General features: G+C 45.7%; 1 protein-coding gene across 1 annotated transcript in view; it reads right to left on the bottom strand.

Moving 5' to 3' along the window:
• Positions 1–20,535, bottom strand: part of LOC143929786 (pancreatic triacylglycerol lipase-like) — a 96,062-nt gene that overhangs the window by 31,848 nt on the left and 43,679 nt on the right. Inside the window, exons 3-5 of the mRNA XM_077453764.1 lie at positions 17,990–18,078; positions 17,076–17,127; positions 3,210–3,361 (exon numbers count right to left, since the gene is read on the bottom strand). Of these exons, the coding sequence (XP_077309890.1) occupies positions 3,210–3,361; positions 17,076–17,127; positions 17,990–18,078 (293 nt within the window). The remainder of the gene's footprint in view (positions 1–3,209; positions 3,362–17,075; positions 17,128–17,989; positions 18,079–20,535) is intronic.

The following is a 20,535-nucleotide window of genomic DNA, read 5'->3' as shown; positions in this document are numbered from 1 at the left end:
CCTCTGCCCCCGGGGTTGTCAGGAAGAGGCCCTTGTCCCCATCTTTCTTTACAAATGTGATTTTTTTCTGCAGTATGTTCTATACATGCTACAGATGCACCACTTTACAGGCAGACTAAGGGGACCCGGGCACTATACTTAAAGGAAATTTTCATTTTTATTGTTTCATTCAAAGTGGATGGTTCCCACTTTAAGTGAAATAATAAAAAAATTGAATTACTTCCTGCGGACCCCAAAACCACAGCCCAGGGTTGTGAGGAAGAGACCCTTATCCCCATCTGCCCAAAAGCGATGCATGCTCACCCCCCCCCCTTTTCCTGTCCTGCCGGACTGCTCAGATAACGATCTGGTATGGATTTTGGAGGGGCCCATTCAGTTTTTTTTTTAAATATTGACATGGCGTGTTTTTCTGATGGATTTCCTTTTACTTGTCAGGGCCAGGAAATGAAGGAAAATGTTCCCTCTGGGAAGCAAAGAGAAAAGAAATGATTGGTTTTAATCATTACCTGCTTTATTGAACAATAGAAAATTAAGATTTTTTTTTTATAACAATATAGTTTATTGAACAATTGACAGCTTGATACATTACAGGAAAAGAACAAGTATATCCATAAACATTCAGCCCACAGGGCATAGAAAAAAAAAAAGAAAAACATGTTGTTCTATTACATAAATCCGCTATAGAGTACCTCACAGTTCAGTGTTGAGAGTTGATACATAGGAAAGACAAGCCATAGGGAGGTCTCATAGAAGCGAGAACCAAAGAATGAAACATCAATGTCAAAGTGAAAAACCCCCTGAAGCCCGTGCAATATGATATTTTCATTTGTGGGGGTAGAAATTTTTGAAGTGTCTAAAAAGGGTTGGGGGAGGGTAGTAAGGAGCAGAACAAGAAGGTAGGGGAAAGAGGGGGGGGTGGGGGGGGCAGTTAATGGGGCACTAATTCCATAGGCCCCAAACCCGAGGGGTGGACAGAGATATCAATTTGCATAGTCGTATATCATAATAACCAGCTTCGGTAAAATCACAGTAGACAGAGATATAGTTAGTCGAGCCAATTGTCACAAATCATCCAGTACAAAGTTTTGCATAACCATCTAAGTTTAAAAATAAACCAGGGTCTCCACAGTGTGTGAAATTTGTCAGTCTTTTCTGAGGCCATCGCCACAGTTTCTTCCAGTTTATATAGGAAGTCTACTTCTAAGAGCCATTCCCGCAGTGAAGGGGGGTGGGGCGATTTCCAGTGTCGAGGAATAATTGCCTTAGCCGCATTCAGCATGTGGCGCACCACTGATTTTTTGTATCTGCCCAAAGAGTAGCTGGAGATGTGGAGCAGGCAGCACTCGGGCGTGAGGGTAATTTTGGTCTCGGTGATGGCCCGAATCTGCGCACAAACCTCGTCCCAGAAACTCCGCAACTGCGGACAATCCCACCATATATGTATCATATCACCCCCTGCCCCTCCACATCTCCAGCAAAGTTCTGACGTGCCTGGATACCATTTGCTAAGTCTGACTGGTGTAAAGTACCAATTTGACAAAACCTTGTATGCCGTTTCTTGGGAACTAGTGCTTATGGAGCATTTGTGTGCTAATATGCAGGCATGTTTCCACTGCTCATCAGTGAAGGTTGTGGAGAGGAACCTCTCCCAGTCTCGTTTATGTCTGGTCGAGTGGTCTGTCCTGGTCGCCTGTAACCAACTGTAAATCAGGGAGGTCGCCTTCCGTACCGGTTCTCCCGTGATGCACAACTGCTCAAACCATGTCTGTTCCCTCAGAACATACGGTCTGTTAGTCGGACAGTGTACAAAGTCGTGTAGTTGTCTGTATTGCCAGTGTGTAAAATGCTTTGCTCGTAAGTCTCTGGAGAGGTCCTGGAAAGACCTAAGCTTGCCTGCCTCAACGCAGTGGGCTATTGTCACAGGTGTCCCATCATCTCTGTGTGGGAACGAAACCGTAGTGTGTCCTGACGCAAAGCCAAGGTTGTGAGCTAAGGGTGTCAGAGGGCCCGGGGCGGAGGCTAGTCCGCATTGGCGTGAAGCCTCTCCAAAGACCTCTAGGGTGGGCCCTATCAGGGGGTGTGAGGACAGTGAGGCCGAGCGAGCCTCTTTGGTGACCCATGGCAGAAACCTCAAGGGAGTCTCTGTCATTCGGCCCTCCAGTCCCACCCAGTCCTTGGACGCAGCGTGGCAATTCCAGTCCAGGATGCGAACCAGGTGCGACGCGTAGTAGTAATATTTGAAGTTCGGTAAATTAATCCCCCCCTTAACCTTTGGCAATGTCAAAGTCGATAAACTAATTCGGGGCTTCTTCCTGGCCCATATGAAGTCTCTTATTAGCGCTGTCAAAAGTGCGAAGAACCGCCTAGGTAGTTTGATGGGCAGAGTGTGGAAGAGGTACAGCACCCTAGGCAAGACCGTCATCTTAACCGCCGCCGCCCTTCCGAACCATGACAGTGGGTGGCGGTGCCAGTCTTGAAGATCTGTACGAAGGTCATTTAAGAGTGGTTGGAAATTTTGCGCATAAAGATTGTCCAGGTCGGGTGTGAGCCAGATCCCCAAGTATTTAAGTCTGTGGTCTACCCACTTAAAGGGGCAGTTAGATTTGGCAGACAGCAGGCGTGTAGGGTTAAGGGAGATATTCAGAGCCTCAGATTTTTCGTAATTAATTTTAAAGTTGGAGATGTATCCAAATAGCTCAAATTCCTTCAAGAGGTTGGGAATTGAAGTGTGGGGTTGGGTTATGACAAATAGAAGGTCATCCGCGTAGGCGGCTATTTTAAATTGCGTTTGTCCCAACGTGAGGCCCTTAATCGATGGGTTGGCATTTATTGTGCGGATGTAGGGTTCCAATGCTAGGATAAATAATATAGGGGATAGAGGGCACCCTTGATGCGTGCCGTTTCGTATAAGTACTGGTTCTGAAAGGGTCCCATTAATTTTGAGCCGAGCCGTCGGGCGTCGGAAAATTAAGATTTTGACAATAGATACACTTTAAATGCCCCCAGAATCCTTCACAAGGTTTTTCAGGCCCAAGCTGTGGGAGGTCATCAAATGACCAAACTCCACTGTCATGCTGGACATCTGAATTAAAGTCACAGGGACCTTATACAAACATTTCTTTCTAGACATATACTGCCTTGCTGATTGTTTTTAAAGGATAGGAATTGTACAGGTTCAGTTTTCTTTAAGCACACACATTAGATCTTACCTGGTAGGTATTGAGGTTGTCCCGGGTGTAGAGCAGAAATCTAGTATTTATCCTCTCCGGAGACCAGGGTAAGCGGGGGATGGGTCTCTGCAGAGTCCATGACCAGGGATAGTCATTGGAGAAACAGCCAAGACGATCATAACACACTTTAGCTAAGAAAAGGGGAAGAATATGAAAAATCTATAATACATATGATATATCCAACTCTATGGGAAATTTTTGAGTATAGCCTCAAGTAACAAGGCGTAAACCTAGACATAAAAAGTACCATCATCCAAAAATGATATAGGAGGGAAGGAAAGGGATGGGAGCAAGAGGACTGTTACTGAGACTGACCAGACATATACGCCAACCCACAAGGCTTTGTGGTGGACTATCTTGGTACTGATACACAGAAATATAAATCTTGGATAAAAATTAAATCATGTATTACATATAAAAAGACATACACAGATCACATTAAAGTTTCAAAAAACAGTATACAAATACTCAAAGGTTTCCCCAAGAGATATCTGTTGATGGAATTTTTCTCATAGATTAACCAGTCCTCTACTAGCTTTATGGTACATAATTATATAAAACAAATAATCAAATTAAACACAAGAACACATAATCAAAAAATGACAGAAGCATAATATATTCAGATAGGGCTCACATTGAGAAGTTGCTCACCCAATAGGTCAATCGCTAGGTACAAAGCCCAGCCGCTTAAAAAAAGGCTTCTCCCGCAATAGACAAGGGGGATTATGCAGAATTGAATCGAAATAGGGGTAGGAATAGATATATACAGAACAGTTGGTAAAGTATTCCCCATAAGGGGATTGTATAGTGCACCGGGAGGGAAAGCAGGGGGGGAGAAAAATGGGATGCGAGAAAGATAAAAAGGAGAAAAAGGGGGGTTGTAAAGAAGGGGGGGAAGGAAAAAAAGTAGAAGGGGGAGAAAGGGGGGAAAAATTGCGAAAACCTACAAGAACAATTTATAAGATATCATCTCGTTGAGGCCTGGGGGGTGGTAGTATTGAGACGTTCGATCCACAGAGTTTCTCTGTAAAACCGTCCTATCTGAATCACCCCCCCCAGGGCTCTGTTGGACTACTTCAAGAACCAAAAATTTGACAGCCATAACATCAAAGCAGTGGTGCAGTCCAATGTGTCGGCCTATGGTGGTAAGTTCACCATTGCCAGAATAGTATAGGTGGTCTCTGATTCTCTGTCGGAGTTCTTGTATTGTTTGGCCTACATAGAAGGCATTACACTTACACAGCATAAGGTAAATCACCCTCATAATGCCCCATTTGGAAAAGATATAAGGTGAAAAATTTCCCTGTTGGGTAACTGGAACCTCCTCCCCTCGAGAATCCAGGGGCAGTGGGGACAATCCCCGCATTGGAAGGTTCCACTAGTTCATGTGACCGATCGCTTGGATGGTTGGTAATGGCTGTTAGTCAGATGGTCTCTTAATGAGGATGCTCTCCAGAACACCAGTTATGGAGTAGTTCTCACATGTCTGCTCAGGACATGGTGGTCCATGAGTAAATGCCAATGGTTGGATAGTATCATTCAGAGTTGTTGATGATGGGCTTAGTTATGAATTTAACTGTATCTGTTTATGGAGGGGGGGGGGGGGGTTGGGTGAGGTATACAGTAAAGAACTCCTGGTAAATGCTAGTGCTGGATTAAACACCTTTCTTAGATTAGTATGCAAATAACTTCTGATTAAAAGACGGTCACGTAAAGCATTGTCTTGAATCCTGAAATCTGCCTCTAGAGTGCAATTTCAATAATTGTACATACGGAATGCTCAGCACTAGTGGACATGGGTGGGCACTAGATGCATGGAAAAGCGCATTACCAGCCGTTGATTTGCAGAACAGATCTGTGCCTATTGTACCGTCCTGTTGTTTGACGATAGAGAGATCCAAAAAAGGGATCCGACTATATTCAAAACAAAATGTATAGTTGAGATTAAAACTATTGTCGTTCAAGGCCTGAATACACTCCAACAGTTTGTCTCTGGTACTGGTCCATAGTATGAACAGGTCATCTATGTACCTGTACCATAACAGAACATGTTCAAGGAATTGTGTTTAACGATCGTCAGAAGTTATATGTCTCTCCCACCCACCCAGATACAAATTAGCATATGCCGGGTCATAAGATTTCCCCATAGCGACTCCTTGAGTCTGTAAATACAATTGATCATTGAAAGTAAAATTGTTTTAAGTCAAAATTAAATGTAGTATTTGCAAAATTAATTGGTTCAGGGGCCAAAAGGTCTGTTCTTTTTCTCTGAGGAAGGAACCAGCCATCCGGACACCCTGCTTGTGGGGGATACTCGAATACAGGGCCTCAATATCTATAGACACGAGCAGGGCGTCCGGAGGGATCTAGATCCCCTCAATATGTTTCAAGAGGTTGGTAGTATCACATTTACAGGAGGGGAGGCTCTGGACGTGAGGTATTAAGAAAGCATCTACAAATTTGCTGGCATTGTCTTTGAATGATCCTTTTCCAGAGACAATTGGTCTACCGGGAGGTGTCTGGAAATTTTTGTGGGTTTTAGTAAGGGCATAGAAGGTTGGGACATGTGGAAATTTGAAACCAGGAACTCCAGCGTATACTTGTCAATGAGGCCCTCATAGAAGGACCCAGTGCAAAGATCTGAAGTTCTGAGGCAAAGGTGGAAATGAGGGCGGGGCAATGGATTTGTACCAGTTGTGGTTGTTCAAAACAGTCAGGCATATTGATTGATACTGGGTATGTGTCATTAAAACATTGTTACCACCTTTGTCCGATAGTTTGGTAACATTAACATTCAAGGTGGATGGAAAAGTCCTGCCTGCTGTGCTGTTGTATTCTAGCAGTGGGACTCCTCCTCTGTCAGGATACACTGATTCGATTGGCTGCATGCGCTGATCAAGAAATTTTTCTACCAACAGTCCTCTTCGGGAGGAGGTGATCATTAGATTGACTCCTCTTGAACGGGAACGGCCATAGATGGATTGAAATTCAGTGGCTCATCTATTGTCAGCCTAAGCCTAAATGTGTGCGAGCGACGGTCTGGCTGTCCAATGTGTTGCCAGAACAGAATGTTACTTACTTACTATCCTACTATATTATCCTTGGGGATATTTTCCCTCATTACCTGTCCCAGTGACATCATTAGAAGTAATGGGAGTAGTGGTTGTCATCAGGACAAAAAGACGCAAACCGCAATAAAAATAAATTTATCAGAAGTTTGAACCCTTACCATTCTGCTCACTATTTATGTTTATCTTTGTTCTAGTTGGAGAGATTTTCAAGTCTTTACAAAGGTGACAATCGGAGTAATAAGGGATAGGTAAAATTCATTTTGCGAATACTACATTTAGTTTTGACTAAAAACTATTTTACTTTCAATGATCAATTGTATTTACAGACTCAAGGAGTCGCTATGGGGACATCTTGTGCCCCGACATATGCTAATTTGGATCTGGGTGGGTGGAAAAGACATATAACTTCTGACAATCGTTACACACATTTCCTTGAACATGTTCTGTTATGGTACAGATGACCTGTTCATAGTATGTACCGGTACCAGGGACAAACTGTTGGAGTTTATTCAGGCCCTGAACGACAATAGTTTTAACCTCAACTTTACATTTAGTTTTGACAATAGTTGGATCCGTTTTTTGGCTCTCTCTATCGTCAACCAACAGGACGGTAATAGGCACAGACCTTTTCCGTAAACCAACGGCTGGTAATACGCTTCTCCACGCGCCTAGTGCAGAACATTCCTTATGCGCAATATCTGTGCCTACGAAGAAATTGCACTCTAGAGACAGATTTCAGGATTCAAGCCAATGCTTTACGCGACTAGGGATGAGCCGAACACTACCCGGTTCGGTTCGCACCAGAACTTTCGAACGGACCCCAAATTCGTACGAACGTTAGAACCCCAAGTCTATGGTACTCGAACGTTTGAAATTAAAAGTGCTAATTTTAACGGCTAATATGCAAGATACTGTCCTAAAAAGGGTTTGGGGACCTGGCTCCTGCCCCAGGGGACATGGGTCAATGCCTAAAATGTTTTTAAAAATGGCCGTTTTGGCGGGAGCACTGATTTTAATGACGATTAAAGTGAAAAAAAGTGAAATATTCCTTTAAATATGGTGCCTGGGGGGTGTCTGTAGTATGCCTGTGAAGTGCCACGTGTTTCCCGTGTTTAGAACAGTCCCTGCACAAAATGACATTAAACGGAAATAACATCATTTAAAACTGCTTGCGGTTTTAATGTTATATCTGGTTCCTGCAATATGGTTGAAAATCATTGAGAAAAATGGCATGGGTAGCCCCCCCTGCCCATTACCAGCCCCTTTGGGTCTTGTACGCATATTAAGGGGAACCCAGTACCCATATCAAAAAAAGGAAATGCGTGTGGCCCCCAGGCCCTATATACTCAGAACAGCAGTATACAGGCGGTGCAAACAAGACAGGGACTGTGTAGGTTTGTTGTGTTAAGTTGAATCTGTTTGTAATTTTCAACTGGTACATTTTTAAAGTGTAGCTCCAGTCAAAAAAACTATTTTTAAGCTTTTTGGAAAACATAGGGAAGGGTTATCACCCCTGTATAATTTGTTTTGTCGTACATCTTTTTTCATCTCACTTGCTGTTGTCTCCTTCCGTTTGCAAGTAGGAGATGTTTGTAAGTTGGATGTTTGACAGTAAGGGCCTGCCCTATATGCTCTGCAGAAATGGCGGAACAAGGTGTTGGTTTTGCCACAACATTGTAAGCCCTCAAAGTGACTCTTGGTGGGCGCTGGAGCGCCCTGCTGTGAACGATTATATCAAGAATTGTAATTACATGCCATTGTTGAACAGTGGTAGAAAAATTGAACTTTGGTGGTTGTGGTGCTGGTGCCACAACACTATAAGTCCTCACAGTTACTCTGGGTGGGCACAGGAATGGGCCCTCCTATGAAATATTATATCAAGAATTGTAATTACATGTCCCTGTTAAACAGGGGCAGAAAAATTGGGCCTTAGGCACTGGTGCTGGTGCCACGACACTACAACCTCTCCCATATACTCTATTTTTATTGCAGGAATTAGCCCTGCTGCAAAGCATTGCATCATAAATTGTAATTAAACGCCCCTGTTAAACAGGGGCAGAAAAATTGGGCCTTAGGCACTGGTGCTGGTGCCACGACACTGCAACCTCTCCCATATACTCTAGTTTTATTGCAGGAATTAGCCTGGATGCAGGACAGACCAGTAGCTCAATTGCATACTGTGCAAGCTCTGGCCAGTGATCCATCCTCAAGACCCAGTAAGCCAGAGGATTTTCGGTGGGAAAGGTGTCGAAGTCTGACCTTGCCTCTAGGTATTCCTGCACCATGTAAATCAGACGCTGGCGATTGTTGCTGGAACCGATCATACCTTGGGGCTGCGGATTAAAAAATTGTCTGAAAGCATCAGTCAGACGGCCACCTTCTCCACCGCTCCTTCTGACCGATGCCTCAGCAGCACGTTGTCCAGGATCAGGAGTTTGTAACCTCCCAGTCTCTGGGAACGCGTTGCACAGACCTTTCTGCAAGGCCTCCCAGAGATGTCTCATCCTCTGCTCCCTCTGCGATGGCAAGATAAGGTCGGCAACCTTACCCTTGTACCGTGGATCAAGGAGAGTGGCCAGCCAGTAATGGTCCCTCTCCTTGATCTGAAGAATACAAGGATCCTTCCGCAGGCTTTGCAGGATCAGGGAGGCCATGCAGCGTAGGTTAGCTGAGGCATTCAGTCCGGAGTCCTCTGGGTCACTAAGGACAACATGATCCGCAGCTACCTCCTCCCAGCCACGTACAAGTCCACGTGTTTCTTGGGACTGTAAATCATCCCTACAAGACTGCTGCTGCTGCTGAGTACCAGCCTCCACCTCCATGCTGACACAATCATCCTCCTCCTCCTCCTCTTCCTCCTCCTCATCCTCTTCCTGTGTGATGGTTGGCACAGCAGGAACACTGTCTGGATAAAGGGGGCCTTGAGAGGCAAGGAAGTCCTCCTCTTCCTGCCTCTGTTCTGCCTCAAGTGCCCTGTCCATTATTCCACGCAGCGTATGCTCCAAGAGGTGGACAAGAGGTACTGTGTCACTGATGCATGCACTGTCACTGCTCACCATCCTTGTGGCCTCCTCAAACGGTGACAGGACAGTGCATGCATCCCTGATCATGCCCCACTGGCGTGGTGAGAAAAAACCGAGCTCCCCTGACCCTGTCCTGGTACCGTAGTCGCACAGGTACTCATTGATGGCCCTCTGCTGCGTGTGCAGCCGCTACAGCATGGCCAACGTTGAGTTCCACCTGGTGGGCATGTCACATATAAGGCGGTTCTTGGGCAGGTTCAACTCCTTTTGGAGCTCAGCCAGCCGAGCACAGGCATTAAATGATCGGCGGAAATGCACACAGACTTTCCTGGCCTGCTTCAGGACATCCTGTAAGCCGGGGTACCTGCCCAATAACCGCTGCACCACCAGGTTAAGGACGTGAGCTACACAGGGCACATGGGTAAGTTGTTCCTGTCGGAGGGCGGAGAGGAGGTTGGTGCCCTTGTCACAAACCACCATTCCTGGCTTAAGCTGGCGTGGCGTCAACCACCTCTCGGCCTGCCCCTGCAGAGCTGACAAAACATCCACCCCAGTGTGGCTCTTGTCCCCCAAACAAACCAGCGCAAGCACGGCATGGCATCGTTTTGCCTGCGTACTTGCATAGCCCCTGGAACGCCTACGGAGCACCGCTGGTTCTGAGGACAGAGCACTGGAAGAGGCCATGGAGGAAGAAGAAGAGGAGGGGGTGGAGGAGAGAGGTGTGTCACAACCAATAGTAGCATTTTAGAGGCATGGTGGCGGAACAACCTCCAACACTACTGCACCTTGTCCTGCATCCTTCCCAGCTGCCAGAAGAGTGACCCAATGGGCCGTGAAAGACAGGTAACGTCCCTGTCCATGCCTGCTGGACCATGAGTCAGCAGTACTATGCACCTTACCGCTGACCGCCCTGTCCAGTGAGGCAAGGACATTGCCTTCCACATGCCGGTAGAGAGCCGGAATCGCCTTCCGTGAGAAAAAGTGGCGTTTGGGGACCTGCCACTGAGGAACCACACATTGTACAAACTCACGGAAGGGGGCCGAGTCTACCAACTGAAAAGGCAGCAGTTGAAGTGCTAGCAATTTAGCCAAGCTAGCATTCAACTGCTGGGCATGTGGATGGCTGGGAGTGAACTTCTTTCACCGGTCCAGCAGCTGGGGCAGGGACATTTGCCTGCTATAATCGGACGTGGGTGTACTGCTAGCAGAGTGCCCGGAAGCACTTGGCTGTGACACACCTAATTCTACACCTTCATTCCTCTCAGAGCAGGTTTCAGAGAGGACTGAAGGTCTAGTGGGGTTGGAGATGCCAGCTGATGAGGAGCAAGGAGAGGTCCGCTTTGTTCTTTGGTGTGGGTCTTTGAGGTACGCTTGCCAATGAGCTGCATGGCAGGTCAACATATGTCTGGTCAAGCATGTGGTGCCCAAGCGGCTGATGTTTTGGCCACGTGAGATACGCTTGAGACATATGTTGCATATAGCAGCGGTGCGTTCTGATGCACTCGTCTCAAAAAAGGCCCACACCAAAGAACTTTTAGAATAACGCGCAGAGGCAGAGCCCTGCACAGGCGGAGCTCTGCGGTGTGATTCAGTCGGTGTGCTGCCCCTAAGCTGGCCCCCAGAGGGCATCCTGCCTCGTTGGACATGTGCCTCCTCCTCCTCCTCCTCCTCTCTCCTACCAGGCACCCAAGTGGAGTCAGAGCCCTCATCATCCCCTCCCTCTTCATCGCTGTAGCAAACCTGGCAATAGGCTGCAGCTTGTGGAACATGACTGCCAGATTGCTGTCCTTCTTGAGCATCCCCTCTCTCTCTGCATTCACGCTACTGCCTTCCTCTAGCTGAGTGTCATCATCAGAGCCTACAAAACACTGGGCATCCTCCTGGAGCATGTACCCAACACTGTGCTGAACGAGTTCAGGAGACTCCTCAGGAGGACGTGGTGGGTCTAGGGAAGGAGTCACTGATGATGACATTGAGAGGAGGGAAGACGATGCGTTGGCAGCTGCTTTGCTAGTACCCTGAGACTGGGTGAGAAAGGATGAGGAGGATGAAGAGGGCTTGGTCATCCACTCTACCAAGTCGTTGGCATGTTGCGGTTCAACATGTCCAGCTGCCGAAAAAAAGGACAAGTGTGTCCCATGGCCACGTGCTGATGATAATGCACTGCGTCCACGACCAGCACTGTTGTCTCTAGACACAGAGCCTGCTTGACCTCTTTTATCGGCTCGCGCCTGTCTGCCTCTCCTTGCTTGCCTTCCAGACATGGTAATGGCCTGAAGGGAGTTGGGTAAAACAGCAGTTGGGTAGTGTATATTGTGCTGGAGGCACACAACACCCACAAACTCCTGCAGATGCCTTTATTATAGAACACCAGAGATAAAGGGGTATACTGTACTGGAGGCACACAACACCCACTAAGCCCTGCAGATGGCTCTATTAGAGAACAGCAATAAAGGGTAGATACAGGTGTATATTGTGCTGGAGGCACACAACACCCACTAACTCCTGCAGATGCCTTTATTATAGAACACCAGAGATAAAGGGGTATATACAGATGTATACTGTGCTGTGCTGGAGGCACACACAACTTCCAATAACTCCTGCAGATGGCAGATGGCTCAAATAGAGAAGAGCTATGTAGGTGGATAATGCGGTGTGTACTGGGTACAGAGCACACAGACAGCACGCACAAGCTCCTAACACTACTTACTGCAAGCTCTATTATAAAAGATAGATCACTAGCTATATAGGTGAGGTGAATATAGCGGTGTATACTGCGGTCAGGGCACACAGACAACAACCACCACAGAAGAGCAAGATCGAAAATCGGCCGATAACGATCGGTGTATACTGTGTTGAAGGTACACAGAACACCCACTAACTGCTTCAGACGCCAACACACTACACTAGGCCGCCGCGCTGGCAGCCTTATATAGTGTGGGGCGTGTACTACACAGCCTGAGCTATGATCGGCCACAGGCATCCTGCCTGTGGCCAATCATGGCTCTGCTCGCTGCTGGCGCTGTGATTGGCCAAGCATGCGGGGTCACAGTGCATGCTTGGCCAATCATGAGCCAGCAATGCACTGCGATGACACAGTGCATTGTGGGCCGTGATCGCCACACGAATTTGGCGCGAACGGCCCATAACGTTCGGAATTCGCCGAACGGGCGAACAGCCGATGTTCGAGTCGAACGTATGTTCGACTCGAACACGAAGCTCATCCCTATACGTGACCATCTTTTGCTCAGAGGTTATTCGTGTACTAATCTAAGAAAAGCGTTTAATCCAGCACTAGCATATACCACGAGCTCTTCACTGTATACCTCACCCAAACCCCCATCAACAGATACAGTTAAATTCATCACTAAGCCCATCATCAACAACTCAGACTGATACAAGCCAACCATTGGTATTTACTGATGGACCACCATGTCCTGAGCAGACATGTGAGATCTACTCCATAACTGGTGTTCTGGAGAGCATCATCATTAAGAAACCGTGTGAGTAACAGCCATTACCAACCATCCAAGAGCTCTGTCGCAGGAACTAGTGGAACCTTCCAATGTGGGGATTGTCCCCGCTGCCCCTGGATTCTCGAGGGGAGGAGGATCCAGTTACCCAATGATGAAACGTTTTCACCTCGTATCTTTTCCAATTGTGGCACTATGGGGGTGATTTACCTTATGTTCTGTAAGTGTAATGCCTTCTATGTATGCAAAACAATATGAGAACTCCGACCGAGAATCGGGGACCACCTATACTATTCCGGCAATGGTAAACTTATCACCGTAGGCCAACACATAGGACTGCACCACTGCTTTGATGTTATGGCTGTCAAATTTTTGGCTCTTGAAGTAGTCTTACAGAGCCCTAGGGGGGGATTGGGATAGGACGATATTACAGGCCTCAATGAGATGATATCTAATAAATCGTTCTTGTAGGTTTTTGCTATTTTCCTCCCTCTCCCCCCTCCTCCCTCCCTTCTACTCCGTCCCCTCCCTCCCCCTCCCTATCCTCCTGGCCCTGTCCTATCCAAGTCACCCTTATCCCATGGGTTTCCTTTGTGTACCCCTGTCAATTATTGCAGCAATTCCCCACTGGCCTCCTACACCTCAGGTTACCTGGCCGTTCATACCTACCCTTGAACTAGGTTAATAATAGTCACATTTCCAAAATATTTTGTTTACAAATAAAGTTCTGTATTATTGATTTGGGACTTTTCAGCTCCTCACTATTTCTTGTTATTAATGTGTTTTTTCTATATACTAATGTTGTGTATATTTTGATGAAATTCATTTGGGTCGTTGCTTTCCCTGCACGCCTTTCCAGCTCATTTGACATAGACGGTGTGCGCTTGTGCAGTAGCGCGGTATCTCGCACCTGTGCAGTGCAGGGAGCCAGACCCAATGACGTCACATGGCATGTGCATGGCTTCCGGGTTGGGGAGCTCATTTAGTGGGCCTACGCCTACTGGAGAGCACAGCGGATATTTTTCTCCTGGGGGGTTCTGACCGGCAACCAGGAGGAAGTTAGGACTGGGATCTTTGCAGCCAGGCCTGGGTGGGTTTACTCCCTGTCTCTTTTCTCGCATGAGCACTATATTCGTTCTATTTTCACAGACCCATCTGACTCCTATAGGCTTTAGCTTGGCTACAGATAGAGAGATCCCTTACCAGGCACTTGCTTCATGTGCAATGAACCTTTAGCTTGCAATAATCCACTGGTGATGTAGGATTACGGCATATTCCAGCCACTACCACCTGAGATACATTATATATGGTCTCGTTGCTTGCCTTCTGTCTTTCTGCCTGCTTTGCCCTTTTCTCTCCCCCCTGGAGTTTTGTATATATTATTTGAATAGATCTTTAAAGATATCTAATCAGGTAGGTTATAATTTTCTAACCATTTAGGTATATATGCACTTCCTCTCCCTCACCACCCATTCCCCTCACACCCATCTTCCTGCTACCCCCATTCACATTCTTACCCAACAACTAACCTATCCTACCCTCCAACACCTTCCCCCTCTCTCTCTCTCTCCCCCCCCGTCCCCCCAGGCTTCCCTTCTTTTTCCTTTTTCACTCACCCCCCCCTTCTTCACCCCCCCATTTTTCTACCTCTTTTTATCTTTCTCTCCTCCCCTTTCCCTCTCTTTTCTCCCCCCTCTTTTCTTCATCCCCCTTTCCTTTCCCCCTTTCTTCCCTCCCCTCTTTACCCCCCTCCTTCCCCTCCCGGTGCACTATACAATCCCCTTATGAGGAATACGTTACCAACCGTTCTTTATTTATCTATTTCTACCCATATTTAGATTCAATTTCGCATAATGCCCCTTGTCCATCACTGGAGGAGCTTTTTGAGTGGCTGGGCTTTGTACCTGGCGATTGACCTGTTGGGTAAGCAACTTCTCAATGTTCCCGCTGAGCCCTATCTGAATATATTATGCTTCTGTCATTTTTTAATTACGTGTTCTTGTGTTTTATTTGATTATTTGTTTTATAGCTTATTCCTCCTGACGAAGCGGTCTATACTGTGAAACTAGTAGAGGACTGGTTATTCTATGAGAAAAACTCCATCAACAGATATCTCTTGGGAAAACCTTTGAGTATTTGTATACTGTATTTTGAAACTTTTTAAATGTGATCTATGTATGTCTTTTTATATGTAATAAATTATTGAATTTTTATCCAAGATGTATTTTTTTGTGTATCCGTACTGTGATAGTCCACCACAAAACCTTGTGGGTTGGAGTATATGTCTGGTCAGCCTCAGCAACCATAGCCTTCTGCCATGCTGTATCTGAAGTCTGTATGATGGAGGGAGTAAAGAATTGCACTGAAGATACAAAAGAGGAGGGGGGTGTCTAGACAGACATGCAAACATTTGTGCTGGTGATGAGATTATTTGTGCTAGGAGGGGGAGGAAGAAGAGGATTATTGCTAGGTGGGGGGGGGGGGGGGGGGGTTGAGGGGAATTTTTCCTAGAAGAGGGGTAGGGGGGTCAATATGGTGGTTAACACAGTATGGTTTGTTCTTGGAGGGAGAATTGGGGGACAGTGAGCTAGCAGGGGAGGATTGGGGGGAGTGGTTTTGTGCTGGGAGGAGGGATGGGGGGAAGGATTTGAGCTAAGAGGGGGATTGGGGGATTTGTCCTGGGAGAGGGGTATGGGATATTTGTGCTGAGAGGGGGAATTGGTGGGGGTGGTAAGAGGGGTGATTGGGGGTTAAATTTGTTGTACTGGAGGAGGAATAGGGGTAAAGGATTTGTCCTGGGGGGATTTGTGCTGGAAGGGGGATTTCCACTGGGGAAGGGGACTTGTTTTAGGAGGGAAAATTTGTGTGTGTGTGTGTGCTAGGAGGGGTGATTTGGGGAAATTGTGTTGGAAAATGGGGGGGAGTGGATTTGTGCTAAAAGGGGTGATTTGGGAGAAAGGAAGATTTGTGTTGGAGGGGAAATTGGGGGGGGGGGATATTTGTCTTGGGAAGGGGGATTTGGGGGGAGGATTTGTGCTAGTAGGGATTATTGGGGGTATTTAGAATGGTGATTCTTGGGGGGGTATTTTTTAGGCGGGGCGATTTGGAGAGAAAGAGAGCATTTAAGCTGGGAGGAGGGATGGGGACCAAGAGTCGCACTTGCAGGAAGGGTTTCAGCGATAGGAGAATTGTACAGGGAGGGGGGGGATTTTTGTTTGTTCACCTGCCCCCATCACAGCTGGATCTCTCCAGTGAGGCCCAAAGCGAGGAAGAAAAAAGCAAGCATAGCCCAGGGCAGGCATGACAGTGTGGAAAGGGGAGACAACAAAGAGTTAACAGCAGGATTCGGGAGAAGTGAGAGGAATTACCTGATTGGGGGGTATATCATGGTGGGGTTTAGGGGATTTAAAGGGAGGTGAGCAACCCCAGCTTCCAGTGGAGGTCAACGGATGCAGGAAAAATGCAAAATTATATATCCAAATTCAACTTTCAGCTTTTGACTTGGTGTGATACTTGGCTTTTTACTTTCTTATTAGATTTAATAAACATTAATGCACTAGGGCTGGTGTGCGCTCTCTCTTGCTTTGTACTTTTTAACGGATGCAGGAAGCAGCTTCCCACCCACCCTCCCTATTGCAGAAAGAACATGGGATGTCATGGCAGCTGGACAGTTGCCGATTTTTGGTCCTTGATGGTGGTAAGAAAACCTACGATAAGTAAGAGTTCGGGACTCATCAGTGGTATGTGTCCCTCTGGTGTATTTCAGTTAACAATGGTTTAGCTGGAATATGGTAAGGGTTGCACTGCGGGTAGTGTGTTTCTGAGCCAGTGTGTTGCGGCTGGAGGCCTATCATGGTAAAAGGTCAGAAGTGGAACATACTATATTTTTGGGGTGCAGTCAAGGACCAACAGGCTTAGTGACTGATAGTTTGTTCTCTGATGTTTCTGTTCTAAGGAATGTTTGATTGGTCATGTTAAGTTAATATTTGTTAATAAAGAAGCTGCTATGGCCATTTGTACTCCATTCTTTGTGTGGCCTCCATTAATTATAGGTAACTGTAGGGGATGGGTTGGAGTATGAGTAGGGTCGGGCAGAGATTGGGTAAAGTTGGGGAAATCTGGTCTACACAGGTCATGTAGTTGATCTTATGGAACAAAAGGGAGCAGCCGGAACACACAGAGGTGGTTGGGATTCTCAGTTGAGTAGAATAGTTTGATACTTCTATTTTTGCCCTGGTTACACAGATCGATAAATATGGATCCAAACATATCACTCACCTGTCTTGACTGACTGTATAATGAACACGAACAGCAAAATTTTCCCCAACATCTGGAAAGAATATAGAAATTCAGTATTTTGTGTGGGAATTATGGACAGAAAACAAAAATCTTCTTTACATACAGTATTGTCAATTGACCTCTATTATGCTGTGTAGGTGGTATTTACTGTATATACACAGGAGACTGTCAACATATTAGAGGAGTTGGTCAAATACTGCATACAAATTACAAGAGATGGTTGGATACTACAGGGATACTACAGGAGATGGGCAGAGACTGCAAACATACTAAAGGAAATCATCAGAGACTGCAGCTATATACAGGAGATGATAGGAGACTGCAGACATACTAAAGGAGATGGTCAGAGACTGCAGATATAATATAGGAGATGGTCAGAGACTGCAGACATGATACAGGAGATGGTCAGAAACTGCAGGCATACTACAGCAGATGGTCAGAGACTGCAGACATACTACAGGAGATGGTCAGAGACTGCAGACATAGCACAGCAGAATGTCAGAGAATGAAAACTACAGGAGATGGTTAGAGACATGATACAGGTGTTCTTGGAAAGTAAAAACATGCTGCAGAAGACAGTTAGAGACTGCAAGAGATCATTGTCATTATAATGCCTTTTCAAATGAACGATCAAATTCACTCCCACTACTGGAGTCTACCTTGTGTGCCCATTGGGCTGAAGAATAGGCATCAAAATTATAAACATCACATTGTACTCTATGATCCAAAATCAATGAGAAATAAGTTGAAAAAAAGGAAAAAATAGATTAGAAAAATACATAGTACAATAAGAAATGATAAACAGATTGCATTCTTCCATGCCGGATCCAGATAGCGGTGAGCAGGTCCTATAGTCTGCTATAACCTTTAATGTGTGTTCTCTGGTCACTCACCTTGGTCTTGATCAGGTGAACTGGATCTGGCGAGATGGAAGTGAGAGAGATGATGCCACTTATATAGCGAGAAATATCTCTGTATTGTACTTCCATTGAGACAGAGAATCAAGTCAAACAAGTTTTAAAAGATAATATATCCCCATAATTAACTCTGAAATGTCTGTCCCTCTAGGGCAATTATTTATGGCAGGATTACCAGCCCCTCCAGGGCAAATGTTTATGGCAGAACTACCAGCACCTTAAATTCAAGTATTCAGATAGCTATAATTTATAAATTGTATTATACACAGACCAAAGTCTTTTATTTATATATATATATATATATATATATATATATATATATATATATATATATATCAAACCTCTGGAAGGTTACTCTCCTGTTGATCCGTTTGAACAATAATTTCACAAAAAACTCGTCATAAGGCCATGAAACTGGTACAAATCATAGTCTTTATTTATCCCATTGGGGCTCAATGTCTGTAAGTGATTAATCCACCAGGCTTCCCTCTTTCTCAGTTTCAAAATACAGTCCCCACCTCTTTTATCCCTCATAACCTCCTCAAGGACCATAAAGTGGAATTCAGAATCAGAGTGTCCCTTATCCAAAAAATGCTTGGACACAGGGAGACTGGGTTGTTTAAGTTGGATAGTGCTGCGGTGTTGCGCTATCCTGTCTTTGATTTTCTGGGTTATCTACCCAACATACAATAAGCCACACGGGCACAGCAAAATATAGATTACATAACATGATTGGCACGTGTGAAAGCCATTAATCATGATCTTATTGCCGCATGTGGGGTGTACAAAATGATCACCTTTGATCAATAGGTTACATTGTATGCATTCTAGGCACGGAAAGCAACCCTTCCTCTTGCTGCCAAGGAATGTCATTTTAGATATTTTTTTTATTACCTCTGAATTCCTATTTGACAAGCCAGTCTCCTATGGTCTTATATGACGATAAGATATAAGATCTCTTCTTATATCTTGGTATCCCTGGGTAGAATTGTTAAGGAAGTGGTTCAGAATGTTTTTTGTCTACAACTTGCTCTGTAAGACCCCTTTCACACAGGGCGCTTTTCAGGTGTTTTAGCTCTAAAAATAATTTTTGCTAAATCAGTTTTTGACAAATCCTTTATTAATAAAATAAAAAAACAATGTCCTCCGATGTAGATCCATTGTCAATCACTATGCCCGCCAGATCCAAAAAAAAAGGAACAAAAAAATCTCTGCCCACAACAAAGGCTAACCACCAAATGCCTGCTTCACCGTCTTATGCCGAATACACACGATCAGAATTTCGGTAAGCAAAAGACAGATGAGAGCTTTTCATCGGAAAATGTGACTGTATGTATGCTCGGAATTTAGCTGGCCGAATTCCCACCAGCAAAAATTTGAGAGCATGTTCTCAAATTCCGATCGTGTGTATGCAATTTCGACGCGAAAAAACTCACGCATGCTCAGATTCAACTACGAGATGGAGGCTACCGGGTATTGAACTTCCTTTTCTAGTCCCGTTGTACATGTTGTACGTTACCGCGTTCTTGACGGTCGGAATTTGGTGTGACCGTGTGTATGCAAGACAGCTTGAACAAAATCCCGTCAGAATTCCATCGGGAAAACCATCAGAGCTTTTTCAGACCAAAATTCCGATCATGTGTACGCGGCATAACAGTTCTTAAATAGGTAAAGTGTGGGGTCACATGGTGACGTCAACTGGTGGCACCTCAGCCCTTTTGACGTCGCCAACTGAACATCCCGCCGAGCACCGTTTAAGTGTGGGTGTTCACCGAATGGGCGAACAGGAGATGTTTGGGCCGAACTTTTGAAGGACTCGAACTTTTGAAGGACTCGAACCCAACTATACTCACTATTTTTGGAGCCTGGTTTGGATTTCCTTTGACCTTCCTTTGACTTTGTGTGTTTTGAAAAAACAAATTTCAGAGGCTTGCAAATTTTTAAAAGATTCAGCTGAACTGCAAATCATAAAATTTTTCAGAAGTTTGCTCCTCTCTAGTTTTAAGCAATCTATGCGCTATCCAATGTAAAGTAAAAACATTTTGGCTTGGGGGAGTGTCCAAGATGGCGATGGGAGCAGACATGTTTTAACTCTGCTCCGCCATGCAGATCATCCATCCAGCTAACCTGCGGTGCTGGGTGCTTCTCCACCACCTGAAACAAACACTTCTGGTCCCTGACTTTGACTGCCCATTCCCGGCTACAAAATAGGGGGAGCAGCACTCCGCCAGAGCCACAAAAGGACCGCACCGCTCACCAAGGGGAAGGCTGCTGCCATCCCCCCTATCATGGCATCTCAGGGAGAGGAGGTGCGTCACGAGGCTGCTGCTCCTCAGGCTCCTCCAGAGCACGCAGCGCTCATGGAAGCTATTAATGGCTGGAAAATGGCTCTGACTGAAAAAATGGACAATGTCTATACAGAGCTGTACCTGATTAGAAGGGACATTGATGCTTTTAGAGGCAGGGTGACAGAGGTGGAGCAGCGTGTGTCCACGGCTGAAGATGTGCAGCGGGAACACACG

This window comes from Lithobates pipiens, unplaced genomic scaffold (assembly GCF_037356315.1).
Source record: "Lithobates pipiens isolate NorthernLeopardFrog02 unplaced genomic scaffold, aLitPip1_a1.2 Scaffold_25, whole genome shotgun sequence".
Taxonomy (NCBI): Eukaryota; Metazoa; Chordata; class Amphibia; order Anura; family Ranidae; genus Lithobates; species Lithobates pipiens.
Note: the sequence above shows the minus strand (reverse complement) of the source record. Positions and strands in the feature narration are given on the sequence as shown.